General features: G+C 43.6%; 1 protein-coding gene across 5 annotated transcripts; it reads left to right on the top strand.

Annotated features, from left to right (window-relative positions):
- Positions 1 to 1,093: 1,093 nt before the first annotated feature.
- LOC124045048 (actin-related protein 5-like) lies at positions 1,094 to 4,315 on the top strand. Of its 5 annotated transcripts, none has more exons than XM_046364264.1 (4): positions 1,094 to 1,508; positions 1,655 to 1,722; positions 2,556 to 2,710; positions 2,815 to 4,315. In XM_046364264.1, the coding sequence occupies exons 1-4, from the start codon at positions 1,413 to 1,415 to the stop codon at positions 2,868 to 2,870; spliced, it is 375 nt and encodes a 124-aa protein (XP_046220220.1). In that variant the 5' UTR covers positions 1,094 to 1,412; the 3' UTR covers positions 2,871 to 4,315. The 5 variants fall into 5 exon arrangements, 4 of the variants coding, with proteins under 4 accessions (XP_046220220.1, XP_046220218.1, XP_046220217.1 ...); XM_046364262.1 differs by having other exon boundaries at positions 1,655 to 1,778; XM_046364261.1 differs by having other exon boundaries at positions 1,655 to 1,814.
- Positions 4,316 to 16,301: the final 11,986 nt, after the last annotated feature.

The raw sequence follows: 16,301 nt of genomic DNA, 5'->3' as shown, positions 1-16,301 counted from the left end.
AGGCTGGTGGGATGAGCTATAGGAAGATGGGCTCATTGTAATAGCTGGAATGGTATAAATGGAATGGTATCAAACACATCAAACATATGGAAACCACGTTTGGCTCCGTTCCATTTATTCCACTCCAGCCATTACAATGAGCCCAACCTCCTATAGATCCTCCATTGCCACACATAGAACAGATATACCGCTTCTTAGATTTACTTTCAATGAGAATGACAGATCTATAACTCACATTTCTATGTGAATTTGGTTGTGGCACCCAGAAAGTTTAAAAATCTTGGTCCTGTGACATGGTAGCCCAAAACACAGGATCTTAAAGGGTGTTTCTGGTTATGGGCTGATACTCATATCAGAGGCGAAGAATGATAGATCATCTTCATTTGACCCCTTACCGACAGAGTGATAGGGGACAGACCGTTTGGTGGTGGAGTGTCTATTGTCAGTACTATATATCACCAGCTGAGGCTCCACTTTGCCCAGTCAATTGACAGTAATACTGTAAGTGCCAGACCAGAATAAATCGAGACCTTTTCAGATAATAGGGGTGGATTGGGATAGGATATCATATAACCATAAAAATAGATTGATAGGAGTAGCTCATCATTTCTTCCAGGACTTAATTCAGAATACCCAAAAGATGAGTTCATGCTTTGTTTGATGCATATTCATCTCAAATGCATGAGACCAGCTTTCATTGCCCCCTCTGTTGGCAAACACTCATTCATGGATGTCTTTAATGCATTAGTCCTACTTTTAAAGGGTTCTGGGTCATACAGTAGGTTATCACACCCAGTCTGTACTCACATTAACATGTTCATTGAGGAAACAAAAAATATTGTAGATAAAGCCATGCATCCGTATAAAAACAATAATGGTAGTAAATGACACTGACAGATGCCAGTAAATAGACTACAGAATGTATAAATACATATTCATAAAACAAGAGTTGTTTGGGGATCTACTATAATAGAGGATGTAATATATACATATTTTAACATTGAACCACCTTCACCTTAATAAAATGATTGTTACCTTGTAAAAATGTTCTGAGCATCCCGGAACTTTTGGATGCTCACACAAGCCTTCGAGTCGCCCGTATTTTGTAGTAACACCCTTTCAAAATGACTTCCAAAACAGACACAATTTGCAAAATATTTTCATTTCAAGACTACAAATCATCTCCCGAGATGATTGTTTAAATTGCTGCCGAATGCTTACAACCAACACCGGTCCCGATGGTAATAGATATTACGGCTATTTTCAAAGGAGGGCCGGTTGAGCATGCAAATGGGACTAACTACAGTCGGCGCTCCACGGCTTCTGTTCAAATCCTTGGCGGCGAGGAACAGAGGGACAGCGCGCAGTGAATCCCAAATCCGCAATGACATCTCCAACCTCGAGCCCTTGCGATGGCTCATAAAAAGCTGGTTCGACCGAAATGTGGTTGTAAACTTCGAGATACAGGAGCTGATGTTTCATACAACCACCTCGGAGATGGCGCTGATGTGAGGTGTTTAAGTTGTGTTCCACATTTACTTTGTTGCTTGTCCTGTTGACTGTTGTACCTTCTCACTCTTGAATACAATTTAGCTAACTAGATAGCTGCTCGTTCAGGCACATCTGATGTGGTTTCTCTGTTTCCCTGTTTTAGGGCAGTGAAGAACATCCGATAGTTCTCACAGAGGCGCCCTGCAACCCGCTGCACAGTAGCCAGATGATGTCAGTGCTGCTCTTTGAGTGCTACAGAGTCCCAAATGCAGTGGTGGGGGACTCAAGTAAAAGTCACCCAGTAAAATACTACTTCAATAAAAGTATTTGGCTTTAAATATACTTAAGTATCAAAAGTAAATATAATTGCTAAAATATACTTAAGTATTAAAAGTAAAAGTATAAATAATTTAAAATGCATTATAAAGCAAACCAGACGGCATAATGATTTATTTTTTATTTACAGATAGCCAGGGGCATGCTCTAACTCTCAGACATAATTTACAAACAAAGCATGTGTTGAGTGAGTCCACCAGATCAGAGGCAGTAGGGATGACCAGGGATGTTCTCTTGATAAGTGTGTGAATTACACAATTTTCCTGTCCTGCTAAGCATTCAAAATGGAGCGAGTACATTTGGGTGTCAAGGAAAATGTATGGAGTAAAAAGTAGAAGTTGTCAAAAATATAAAGAGTAAACTAAAGTACAGATACCCCAAAAACAACTTAAGTAGTACTTTCAAGTATTTTTACACCACTGCCCTCATGTATCCTATGGGGGGATAGCCTTATATTACCCCCCCCCCCCCCCCCACACACACACGGGCATTGTCCTGTCCTCCAGCTACCACTGCGCTCATATACTACCTGTTATCAATGGAAGGTAGACACAGTAACATGAGGTTTTAGGTGACTCCACTCATACTCAATCAGGTAGCCAGATCTGTCTATTATTTTGCCAAATCCTCTATTGTTTGTTTTCATGCTAGAGGAGTTGGGAAAAGAACCAACAGATGTCGCTGCCATCTCACCAGATGTAACATGCTGTCCTCTGGTGTTTCCCCAGGCTGGATGCATGTGAACGTGGGCAGGAGCCAGGCGGTGTCCTACCTCCAGCGTCTGCTCCAGCTGAAGTACACTGGTCACCTGGCGGCCGTCACCCTCTGCCTCATAGAGAGCTGCTCCAAAAACACAGCTACACAGCCAATGACTACCACCAAGGTCTGTCTGCCATGGGGCCAGAGAGGTCTATTGAGATTGTATGAAACAGTTTGTGGTGCTTTGCTTTATATGTGATTCATTGCCTGACTCCCTCTCTCCTTCAGAGCTGGAGAAGTGGCACAGTGCAGAGTTCTATGAGCAGAAGGTGCACCGCATGTAGCTGCCCTTCTCTGCCAAGGTTCTGGGCGGCGTGGTGATTGTGGAGGAGATGCAGGAGAGACGCGCCCAGCAGCTGTGCAGGCTACAGGAGATAAACGCCTGGCGCAGGGAGGAGATGCTGCAGTAGGACCAAGAGCGTCTGGATAAACTATTGGCCCTGCAGGCAACAACCATTATCTTTTAACCACTTCGTCAACCATGACCCTTAACTGCTGTGCAATTCCAAGGTCTTGGAATTACGCAGAGAGTCCAATTTCTCACTTAAAATGTACTCCAAACAAAAAACATTGAATCCAAAGTTTACTAAACCGTACAACCGTATGCACAAGGACTATGTTTAACAATTTACACTGAACATTGTACAAAAACACAGAATTTCGTTAAAATATCCCTCAGTTTTTTTTATGTGTCCGCGTTTTCCAAAAGCTCTTATATATCCGCTCCAAATTAGGATTCAATACTTCCTGAGGAAAGAATGAGGTGTCAGCTATGGCATGACACAATGACTTTGAAATAATATCTGTTGGTAAGTGAGGTGGACTTACACCTGGTAATGGAATTGCAGTATCACGGGTCCCTGATCTGTACTCCACATAAATTGATATGAATGTCACTCTCTTCATAGTGATGTATCCTGAATAAGTACACAAAGGTATAAATATGCAATATCCTATTTTGCATATTTGGGTATTATTGTACACAATTACTATTATTTTAAACAAACAAAACCAAATTTGGTTGGTCAGGACCAAACAAAATCTGTACTAATAGCAGTCTGTTTCACAATTTTGAACATTAAAGTACAGCACAATAGAGCTCAGTAGAGTAGAGTTCAGAACATTATACAACGGGTGGGTCTAATCCTGAATGCTGATTAGTTAAAGGCGCATTTCAGCCGGTGTCTATTCCACAAATTACTACCGGCTAAATCTATGACGTCAAAATGCCTATTCATTCTGTTCCATCTGGCTGCGCAATCCACTGTCTCCGTAACCCAGACAGGGAAGTTATAAACTTGATCTGCACTATAAAAATAATCGAGACATTATCTCATATTTTTGTATAAGATTTGTATAAACCCGTCTGTCTCTCCGACATTTGTAACATTGTTTCAATTTTCAAATTCGATTTCCAACTGTCCCATAGTAATGAACGTGTAATGGTCGAGAATCAGGACGAGAGAGAGGCAAGCAGCGTTACTCAGCCATTAGAAATCATGAATCAGCTGGATATATACAAAGAAATCTCAATTGGAAAAAGGTGAAACGAAGTGCAGCTAGTTTGCAGTCTTTCCAGCTTCAGTTTGAAGTTAATGTTAACGGTGATTGTTGGATAGCTCCTCTGAACAAGTGTCCTAATGAGGGAGGACATTTTCTATGTCAGGTGAAATCGTGTCTCATTAGCTCATTGTTATGGATGTATCCAAATAAATGTCACTAGAAAACAGCTTAATCAAATGCATCTCCTGTTCTTATTCTGTCTGCACTGTTTGGGGTGACTGTAAATTAACAGTTGTTGGCTAGCAGGCAAGGGATCAGAACGTTGCCATTATGGCAATGGAACATTTAGAATGAATGACTGGGTCGCGTCCATAGATACAGAACAAAAAGACTGAACAACTGGGTCGAGTCTCTGGCAACTGAACCAATAGAACGAAAGACCAGCCGGCTTGGGTAGTAACCCTAGATATTTATAGACTAATAAAAATCCGTAACGGATTTAGACATGGGCAGCCGCCCAGGGCGGAATCTTGCTGGGGGTGGTTCGCCAAGGGCGCCATACTAGCTAGAACCGCCAATTACACTTGAAACAAATAGCCAAACTGAGAACTGCAAACAAAAATGCGGTCTGCTACTAAGATCAGTGAAATGTAGCCTGACCACCGTGCGAAGAGCAGAAACCTACACTAAGGGGGGAGATTCTGGTTCCAAACACCGGCTTCTCGGGCATGATCACATTCATATAACGGGATACCAATATATTCAAATAATGATTGACATATTGTCATTAACTTTATTTAAATTAATTTATTCATACTATTTCATCCTTCCACAATATATAGTCACAAAAATATATAGGGTTACTATCCAAGCCGCCTGGTCTTTCGTTCTATTGGTGCAGTTGCCAGAGACTCGACCCAGTTGTTCAATAAGAACAAATTCTTATTTTCAATAACAGCCTAGCAACAGTGGGTTAACTGCCTTGTGCAGAGGCAGAACGACAGATTTTTACCTTGTCAGCTCGGAGATTCGATCTTGCAACCTTTCAGTTACTAGTCCAACACTAGGCTACCCTGCAGACCCTATATACCATGGCTGTCAGCCAAACAGCATTCAGGCCTCGAACCATCCAGTTTATAACAGACCATATGACAAAACATTTATTTGTACTGCTCTAATTATGTTGGTAACCAGTTTATAATAGCAATAAGGCACCTCTGGGGTTTGTGGTATATGGCCAATATGCCACGGCTAAGGGCTGTGTCCCCTTAGCCGTGGTATATTGGCCATACACCAGACATCTTTGTCCTTCGTCTTGTCGTGTCCCATGTATATCTTTTTATATATTTTTCTTCGCATATCTTTTCAAATATTTTTTCTAAACCTCAACTTCAAAATACTCTCCTGAAACACGCCTCACCCAATGTGGTGTGGATCTGTTTTTTCTAAAGTATTTTTATTTACCTCGGAACCGCAATCCCCCAACAGAATGCTAGCCAGCTCACTAGCTACTAGCTAGTATTCAGCTAACCACTACTAGTAGTCATCAGTTAACCTTTAGCTCGGAAAGCTCTTGCCAGTTTGTACAATGCGACTCAAACCACAGCATACTGAACCTATTTTCTCTCCATATCCCCGGATTCCTACCGAAAGCTCTGAACCTTTTCACCTGGATCATCGCAGCTAGCTAGCTCCTGGCTAACGTCTGTCCCAAAGCAAGCACCAATTAGCCTGGAGCCAGCTCACGCTAGGCCCATTCTCCGGCTAGCTGAAGTGGCACATCAGCCACTCCCGAACCCATTCTACTGCCAGTACACGGCACGGAACCCCGCCGATCCTTCAAGACTGGACTACCGACGTAATCTCCTTGAGGGGGTACTCAACTGGCCCCTACGTCGTGACGTCCCCCTGAATGCCCATCTGCTAGCCGCGGCCCGCTAGCTGTCTAGAGCATATTGGACTGTTAGCTGAATAGATCAATTGGCCAATTTCTTGGGCCACTATACCTATTTTGCCAATTGGACTTGGACCCCTCTGCTATTCGGAACCCTACTAATCCATCACGACTGGTCTATCAACGTCGCCGCACGCCGAGCCTAAAACAGACTTTCCTCCATTGCGACGTCCCTCTAAGGCCCTTATGCTAGCTTGCTAGCCTCGGTCTGCTAGCTGTCTGAATCGCCATGTATCCAGCCAGCCCAACCACTCACTGGACCCCTATGATCACTCGGCTACGCATGCCTCTCCCTAATATCAATATGCCTTGTCCATTACTGTCCTGGTTAGTGATTCTTGTCTTATTTCACTGTAGAGCCTCTAGCCCTGCTCAATATGCCTTAACCAACCACTCAGTTCCACCTCCCACATATGCGGTGACATCACCTGGTTTAAATGTCTCTAGAGGCAATCTCTCATCATTACTCAATGCCTAGGTTTACCTCCAATGTACTCGCATCCTACCATACCTTTGTCTGTACATTATGTATTGAATCTATTCTATCTCGCCAAGAAACCTGCTCCTTTTACTCTCTGTTCCGAATGTACTAGACGACCAGTTCTGATAGCCTTAAGCCGTACCCTTATCCTACTCCTCCTCTGTTCCTCTGGTGATGTAGAGGTTAATCCAGGCCCTGCAGTGCCTAGCTCCACTCCCACTCCCCAGGTGCTGTCATTTGTAGACTTCTGTAACTGTAAAAGCCTTGGTTTCATGCATGTTAACATTAGAAGCCTCCTCCCTAAGTTTGTTTTATTCACTGCTTTAGCACACTCTGCCAACCTGGATGTCCTAGCTGTGTCTGAATCCTGGCTGAGGAAGACCACCAAAAACTCTGAAATTTCCATCCCTAACTAGTAATATTTTCAGACAAGATAGAACTGCCAAAAGGGGCGGTGTTGCAATCTACTGCAGAGATAGCCTGCAGAGGTCTGTCTTACTATCCAGGTCTGTACCCAAACAATTTGAGCTTCTACTTTTAAAAATCCACCTTTCTAGAAACAAATTTCTCACCATTGCCGCTTGCTATAAGACCCCCCCTCTGCCCCCAGTTGTGCACTGGACACCATATGTGAATTGATTGCCCCCCCATCTATCTTCATAGCTCTTGCTGCTAGGTGACCTAAACTGGGACATGCTTAACACCCTGGCCATCCTACAATCTAAGCTTGATGCCCTCAATCTCACACAAATGATCAATGAACCAACCAGGTACAACCCCAAATCTGTAAACACGGGCACCCTCATAGATATCATCCTAACCAACTTGCCCTCTAAATACACCTCTGCTGTTTTCAACCAAGATCTCAGCGATCACTGCCTCATTGCCTGCATCCGTAATGGGTCTGCGTTCAAATGACCATCACTGTCAAACGCTCCCTAAAACACTTCAGCGGGCAGGCCTTTCTAATCTACGTGGTCCGGGTATCCCGGAAGGATATTGACCTCATCCCGTCAGTAGAGGATGCCCGGTTATTCTTTAAAAGTGCCTTCCTCACCATCTTAAATAAGCATGCCCCGTTCAAGAAATTCAGAACCAGGAACAGATATAGCCCTTGGTTCTCTCCAGATCTGTCTGCCCTTGACCAGCACAAAAACATCCTGTGACGTACTGCATTAGCATCGAATAGCCCCCGTGATATGCAACTTTTCAAGGAAGTTAGGAACCAATATACACAAGCAGTTAGGAAAGCTAAGGCTAGCTTTTTCAAGCAGAAATGTGCATCCTGTTGCACTAACTCAAAAAAGTTCTGGGACACTAAAGTCCATGGAGAATAAGAGCACCTCCTCCCAGCTGCCCACTGCACTGAGGCTAGGAAACACTGTCACCACCGATAAATCCACTATAATTGAGAATTTCAATAAGCATTTTCTACAGCTGGCCTATGCTTTCCACCTGGCTACCCCGATCAACAGCCCTCCACCCCCCCACAGCAACTCACCCAAGCCTCCCCATTTCTCCTTCACCCAAATAGCTGATGTTCTGAAAGAACTGCAAAATCTGGACCCGTACAAATCAGCCGGGCTAGACAATCTGGACTCTTCTCTTTCTAAAATGATCTGCCGAAATTGTTGCAACCCCTATTACTAGCCTGTTCAACCTCTTTCGTATTTTCTGAGATCGTATTTTCTGAGATTGGAAAACTGCGCTCTGGCTTGTAGCTACAACCAAACTGACATTTCCCACAATGCGAACGGTTTGAGCCACTTTCCCAGCTGCCAGACCATTTCAATTTTTCATGATACCCATCGCAAAAATGGCAAAAGGTAGTGGACACTGAGAACCGGGGTTTCAAACAAGGTGGGATTTGCTGACTTTGTTCGTCTGGATTTGTCTTCTGTGTGGAAAAGTGTGGGGTTGAAGAGTATAATCTGATGCACGAACAGGGACAAAAACAAGAATATGGACATGGAACAAAGGCTACAAAAGGCAGAGGAATTAAAACGAGGCCTCAAATCTCGACAGGCTTGTTCAGGGGAGACACTCTAGACCCAAACTGCTACAGACCTATATCCTACCCTGCCTTTCTAAGGTCTTTGAAAGCCAAGTTAACAAACAGATTTACCGACCATTTCAAATCCCACTGTACCTTCTCCGCTATGCAATCTGGTTTCAGAGCTGGTCATGGGTGCACCTCAGTCTCGCTCAAGGTCCTAAACAATATCATAACCGCCATCGATAAGAGACATTACTGTGCAGCCGTATTCATCGATCTGGCCACGGCTTTCGACTCTGTCAAACATCACATTCTTATCGGCAGACTCGACAGCCTTGGTTTCTCAAATGATTGCCTCGCCTGGTTCACCATATACTTCTCAGATAGAGTTCAGTGTGTCAAATCGGATGGCCTGTTGTTCGGACCTCTGGCACTCTCTATGGGGGTGCCACAGGGTTCAATTCTTGCTGCTGGTGATTCTCTGATCCGCCTCTTCGCAGATGACACCATTCTGTATACTTCTGGCCCTTCTTTGGACACTGTGTTAACTAACCTCCAGACAAGCTTCAATGCCATACAACTCTCCTTCCGTGGCCTCCAACTGCTCTCAAATGCAAGTAAAACTAAATGCATGCTCTTCTACCGATCGCTGCCCGCACCTGCCCGCCCGTCCAGCACTACAAATACCTAGGTGTCTGGTTAGACTAAACTCTCCTTCCAGACTCAGATTAAGTATCTCCAATTCAAAATGAAATCTAGAGTTGGCTTCCTATTTTGCAACAAAGCATCCTTCACTCATGCTGCCAAACATACCCTCGTAAAACTGACCATCCTACAGATCTTCGACTTCGGTGATGTCATTTTCAAAATAGCCTCCAATACCCCACTCAACAAATTGGATGCAGTCTATCACAGTGCCATACGTTTGTCACCAAAGCCCCATATACGACCCACCACTGCCACCTTTACGCTCTCGTTGGCTGGCCCTCGCGTCATACTCGTCGCCAAACCCACAAGCTCCAGGTCATCTGCAAGTCTCTGCTAGGTAAAGCCCCGCCTTATCTTAGCTCACTGGTCACCATAGCAGCACCCACCCGTAGCACGCACTCCAGCAGGTATGTCTCACTGGTCACCCCCAAAGCCAATTCCTACTTTGGCCGCCTTTCCTTCCAGTTCTCTGCTGTCCATTACTGGAACAAACTGAAAAAAAAATTTTTTAAAAAAATATGTAAAAAAATAAATAAAAATAGCTGGAGACTCATATCTCCCACAGATCACTGCACCTGTACATAGCCCATCTGTAATATAGCCCATCCAACTACCTCATCCACATACTGTATTTATTTAATTATCTTACTCCTTTCCACCCCAGTATCTCTACTTGCACATTCATCTTCTGCACATCTATCACTCCAGTGTTTAATTGCTAAATAGTAATTACTTCACCACTTCGGCCTATTTATTGCCTTACCTCCCTTATCTTACCTCATTTCCACACACTGTATATAGACTTTTCTATTGTGTTATTGACTTTGTTTATTCCACGTGTAACTCTGTGTTGTTGTTTGTGTCACACTGCTTTATCTTGGCCAGGTTGCAGTTGTAAATGAGAACTTGTTCTCAACTGGCCTACCTGGTTAAATAAAGGTTAAATAAAATACAAATTTAAAGTGACTCCAAAATGACACACTACATTATTTACCATTAATTTCTATTGCACACAAAATAATCTCAAACACAACCAAAACAAAGAGAGAATGCAGCCAACAAATTTGTAGAGTCACAAGCTTGCGTGTTAGGAATTTGACTCATTTCATATACATAAGTGAATTTGTCCCAATACTTTTGATCTCCTAAAAGTCCTGTAATTTCTAACATGTCATTGTATGTTGTGTGTGGCCGTGTGAATAGGAGATGTTGGAGGACGGGTACATGGAGCAGTTCCATAAGAACCTGGTACAGCTGAACATGGACTCTGCTGAGGAGCTGCAGTCCTACATCAACAAGCTGAGCCTGGTGGTGGGTCAGGGCAGAGAGTGACTCTTACAGGTCATCATAGGGTCTAGCTACAATGAACGGAGCAAAGAGATCCTTGACAAAAACCTGCTCCAGAGCGCTCGGGACCTCAGACTGGGACAAAGGTTCACCTTCCAACAGGACAGCGACCCTAAGCACACAGCCAAGACAACGCAGAAGTTGATTCGGGACAAGTGTCTTAATGTCCTTGAGTGCCCCAGCCAGAGCTCGGACTTGAACCCGATCGAACATCTATGGAGAGACCTGAAAATAGCTGTACAGCGATGCTCCCCATCCAACCTGTCAGAACTTGAGAAGATCTGCAGAGAAGAATGGGAGAAACTCCCCAAATACAGGTGTGCCAAGCTTGTAGCGTCATACCCAAGAAGACTCGAGGCTGTAATTGCTGCCAAAGGTGCTTCAACAAAGCACTGAGTAAAGGGTCTGAAAACTTATGTAAATGTAATATTACATTTTTTTTTAAAATAAATTTGCTAAAAATGTCTAAAAACCTATTTTTGTTTTGTAATTATGGGGTATTGTGTGTAGATTAATGATGTAAAATAACTATTTAATCAATTTTCAAATAAGGCTGTAACGTAACAAAATCTGGAAAAAGTCAAGGGGTCTGAATACTTTACAAATACACTATATACAGAAGTATGTGGACACCCCTTCAAATTAGTGGATATGGCTATGTTAGCCACACTCGTGGCGGACAGGTGTATAGAATCATGCATAGAGCCATGCAATCCCCTTAGAAAAACATTGGCAGTAGAATGTCCTTACTGAAGAGCTCCATGACTTTCAACGTGGCACCGACATAGGATGCCACCTTTACAACAAGTCAGTCAGCCGTGAAGTGGTAGGCCAAACAAGTACACAGAACGGGACTCCTGAAGCGCGTAGAGCGTTAAAATCAGCTGTCCTCAGTTGTAACACTCACTACAGAGATTCAAACGGCCTCTGGAAACAACGTCAGCACAAGAACTGTTTGTCAGGAATTTTATGAAATGGGTTTCCATGGCCAAGCAGCCGCGCACACAAGCCTAAGATCACCATGCACAATGCCAAGCGTCGGCTGGAGTGGTGTAAAGCTCGCCGCCATTGGACTTTGGGGCAGTGGAAACGCGTTCTCTGGAGTGATGAATCATGCTTCACCATCTGGCAGTCCGATGGACAAATCTGGGTTTGGCAAATACCAGGACAACACTACCTGCCTGAATGCATAGTGCCAAACGTAAAGTATGGTGGAGGAGGAATAATGGTCTGGGGTTGTTTTTCGTGGTTTGGGCTAGGTCCCTATGTTCCAGTGAAGGGAAATCTTTATGCTACAGCATACAATGACATTCTAGACAATTCTTTGCTTCCAACTTTGTGGCAACAGTTTGGGGAAGGCCCTTTCCTGTTTCAGCATGACAATGCCCCCGTGCACAAAGCGAGGTCCATACAGAAATGGTTTGTCGAGATCGGTGTGGGAGAACTTGACTGGCCTGCAGAGCCCTGACCTCAACCCCATCGAACACTTCTGGGATGAATTAGAACGCCGACTGCGAGCCAGGCCTAATCGCTCAACATCAGTGCCCGACCTCACTAATGCTCGTGGCTGAATGGAAGCAAGTCCCTGCAGCAATGTTCCAACATCTAGTGTAAAGTCTTCCCAGAAGAGCAGAGACTGTTACAGCAGAAAAGGGTGAACAAACTCCATATTAATGCCCATGATTTTGGAATGAGATGTTCGACAAGCAGGTGTCCATATACTTTTGGTCATGTAGTGGTTAAGGTTGGGATGAAGGTAGTGCAATAAAATCATATACCAGCAGTATAAATACTCAGTGACTTGTACAAGTTTTAATTTAAACAATATGGTGCTAAGGAGAGGGCCATATTACACTTACTTGAGCAGCATAGTAAACCCCTGTTCTGACTCTCTCCTCTCCTTCTGACTCTCTCCTCCAAATGTTGGTACCCTTCCCCAGATCTGTAGCTCAACACAATCCTGTCTCAGCGCTTTACAGATGATTCCTTTGACCTCATGGCTTTGGTTTTTGCTCTGACGTGCACTGTCAACTGTGGGACTTTATGTAGACTGGTGTGTGCCTTTCCAAATCATGTCCAATCAATTGAATTTACCACAGGTGGACTCTAATCAAGTTGTAGAAACATCTCAAGGATGATCAATGGAAACAGGATGCACCTGAGCTCAATTTCGAGTCTCATCGCAAAAGTTCGGGAATACTTATGTAAATAAGGTATTTGTTAAAAATGTAAATAAAAAAAATCTTTGTCATGATGGGGTATTGTGTGTAGATTGACGAGGATTTTTATTTATTTAATCAAATGTAGAATAAGGCTGTAACATAACAAAAGGTGGAAAAAGCCAAGGGGTATGAATACTTTCCGAATGCACCGTATATCATGGTGCTGTGCATTTTGGGATTTCATAGCAGCACAGATGATGATGGACCAATGGACCACTCTTATTGAATGGTTACTACAATAGACCAGTCTGAAGGCATTGGGCTGTTTGATTGTGTTAGTCCTTTTTATACTTCATCACAAGTAAAATTTGTGGTTTTACTTGTGGAGTTTTTATAATGCAATCAAGCTTTGTTCAAGATTCATTCAAGGATATGTTGTAAAAAAAAACATCTAGATGCCACAAGCAGGCATTTGCTGTCAAATATCACAAAAACACACTGTATATATAGGGACAATGTTCTGTGTAAGACTTTCAAGTTCTTCTTTATTGTATGTGCTATCTAGATTAAAGAGGTGCAGTACACCATTATGCCACAAGGTGGTATTACTCCACAGCTTTTTTGTTATAGAGATAAACACAGCAGTGCTAGTCTGCCCCAGCAGGTTTGGAACCTGTCGAAGGAGGAGAATAACGGAGATACGATTGATTGAATGGTTGTGTAAACTTTTGTGGTTATTGTACATCTGGCAGCATCATAGGGCAACTCCATCTGTAAATACACTCACCACACAGGAGTGGCAGGAGGGCACAGCCAGCCATACATCTGTCTCAGCACAGGATTTACAGGCATTTGCAGACACCGAGTCTGACTTGGATGAACCCAACCCAATAAAGTGTCTAAATTATGATCAGATGCATTAACAAGCCCTCATAATTATCCCAGAGGACTGATCTACGGTGGAGAGGAACAAGTGCAATCACATGTATATCTTCTCAGAACACACAATGAACAACCTCAGAACCAAAGACGATGCTTAACTAGTTGTTCAACAGGAAGTATTATGACCTTTGCAGCCGTAGAACGACAAGTCAAATAAATGGTTATTACAGCATGATAAACATCCAGTGATCCTTTACTGTACAAAGCTTTCAGCCAGATCCAAAGGGGACGACAGGGAGCATTTTTTACCCCACAGATAGACAATGGAGCCGTTCCAAAGGGGACGGCAGGGAGCATTTTTTACCCCACAGATAGACAATGGAGCCGTTCCAAAGGGGACGACAGGGAGCATTTTTTACCCCACAGATAGACAATGGAGCCGTTCCAAAGGGGACGACAGGGAGCATTTTTTACCCCACAGATAAACAATGGAGCCGTTCCAAAGGGGACGACAGGGAGCATTTTTTACCCCACAGATAGACAATGGAGCAGTTCCAAAGGGGACGACAGGGAGCATTTTTTACCCCACAGATAGACAATGGAGCAGTTCCAAAGGGGACGACAGGGAGCATTTTTTACCCCACAGATAGACAATGGAGCCGTTCCAAAGGGGACGACAGGGAGCATTTTTTACCCCACAGATAGACAATGGAGCCGTTCCAAAGGGGACGACAGGGAACATTTTTTACCCCACAGATAGACAATGGAGCCGTTCCAAAGGGGACGACAGGGAGCATTTTTTACCCCACAGATAAACAATGGAGCCGTTCCAAAGGGGACGACAGGGAGCATTTTTTACCCCACAGATAGACAATGGAGCAGTTCCAAAGGGGACGACAGGGAGCATTTTTTACCCCACAGATAGACAATGGAGCAGTTCCAAAGGGGACGACAGGGAACATTTTTACCCCACAGATAGACAATGGAGCAGTTCCAAAGGGGACGACAGGGAACATTTTTACCCCACAGATAGACAATGGAGCAGTTCCAAAGGGGACGACAGGGAACATTTTTTACCCCACAGATAGACAATGGAGCCGTTCCAAAGGGGACGACAGGGAGCATTTTTTACCCCACAGATAGACAATGGAGCAGCTCCAAAGGCAAACAAGACAATAATCACATAAACAGAAGTGTATGATGCAGCGCATTAAAACAAAACACTTATTTCACTAAACTACTTGATATGACACAATCAAAAAATCTAATGTATAAAAGAGAGGGCATTCATTCTATTTTCCAGTCAAGTGGGGAACACCACAGGCTTTTAACCAAATACAATTATCATATTTGACCACCTGACAAATGCACCATCATCACAATTGAGAGAAAACATGCTTTTGTCCAACACCACTCCAGCATGTCCTGCTGTGATCCGGAGGACAAAAATCCATATTAAATAGTGCAGAGGCAATGAACGAAGGCTTCACCTTCAGGTCTGTGTGGGAGGATGGTGAAGTGATGTTCTCATGAGGATTTATGAGGAATAAAAGGAAGGAATGACTTATTCAGTATGCTGTTATTCTTCCATGTTTTATTTCTGTGATTTGCAGTACTAGTATAATGAGGGCAGCTTCACCTTTTTAAAGGGGAAATTCACCCCAAAACATTTCTGAGCCCTTCATAACACTTGCCTGGCTGTTTTGTCAGTACTCCAGACAGTTTAGGTCCATTGTTTTGAGTAATGCTGACTTTCCGAAATTACCTAAAATGCATTAAAAACGGTGTATTTATTGTTACGTTAACAGTGATTGGTGTCTCTGCATTGAATTGTCAAATACATGTGTTGTTTAATAAAAAACAAAGACCTACTTTGGGATAGCGCAAAGATATTCCATAAAGTCTGTAATCTGGTAGATATTGTTCTTTGTGGCTCTAAAGTGGATAATTACAGGAGGCGGGACGAAGGAGTGTCTTATACTACTGGTCTTCAAGGTAAGGAAATCAGAACGACAGGAAGAAAACAAAGAGATGGTAGCTAGCCATTAGTAATCTCTGAAGTAAAGTAAGGCAAATAACGTTAATAGTCGAGTAGCTGAGTGACATTGGCCAAAATGAAGTGCAATAATGTTTGGGTCAGATACCAATACACTACATATTTCAACTCTTTTCATGACTGCGATGGAGCTTTGTGTCCGGCATGGCTGCAAGCTATCCGAAATCCTGTTTATGGTTTCGATACGACGCCTGAAGTAATTTACCAGCTGCGGTTGACCGTGTCCAGTGATCACTTTATGGCCACTGACTGCAATGGGGACACCTGCTTGTCAAATAGCTCATTCCAAAATCATGGGCATTAATACTGAGTTGGTCCTTTCTTTGCTGCTATAACATCCCCCACTCTTCTGGGAAGACTTTCCACCACAGTACTGCGAGGACTTGCTTCCATTCAGCCACAAGAGCGTTAGTGAGTTCGGGCACTGATGTTGGGCGATTAGGCCTGGCTCGCACTCAGCGTTCCGATTCATCTCAAAGGTCAGGGCTCTGTGCAGGCCAGCGAAGTTCTTCCACACTGATATCAACAAACTATTTCTGTATGAGCCTCGCTTTGTGCACGGGGGCATTGTCATGCTGAAACAGGAAAGGGCCTTCCCCAAACTGGCCACAAAGTTGGAAGCACAG

Source organism: Oncorhynchus gorbuscha, linkage group LG10 (assembly GCF_021184085.1).
Source record: "Oncorhynchus gorbuscha isolate QuinsamMale2020 ecotype Even-year linkage group LG10, OgorEven_v1.0, whole genome shotgun sequence".
Taxonomy (NCBI): Eukaryota; Metazoa; Chordata; class Actinopteri; order Salmoniformes; family Salmonidae; genus Oncorhynchus; species Oncorhynchus gorbuscha.
The sequence above is the reverse complement of the archived record's forward strand: the minus strand, read 5'-3'. Positions and strand labels throughout refer to the sequence as shown.

Bases quoted from the DNA above. Each gene is read 5' to 3' on its own strand.
- LOC124045048 (XM_046364261.1), top strand. From the start codon at position 1,413: ATGGCTCATAAAAAGCTGGTTCGACCGAAATGTGGTTGTAAACTTCGA. The intron at 1,509-1,654 runs GTGAGGTGTTTA...TCCCTGTTTTAG, and splicing joins ACCTCGGAGATGGCGCTGAT to GGCAGTGAAGAACATCCGAT. The intron at 2,711-2,814 runs GTCTGTCTGCCA...TCTCTCCTTCAG, and splicing joins AGCCAATGACTACCACCAAG to AGCTGGAGAAGTGGCACAGT.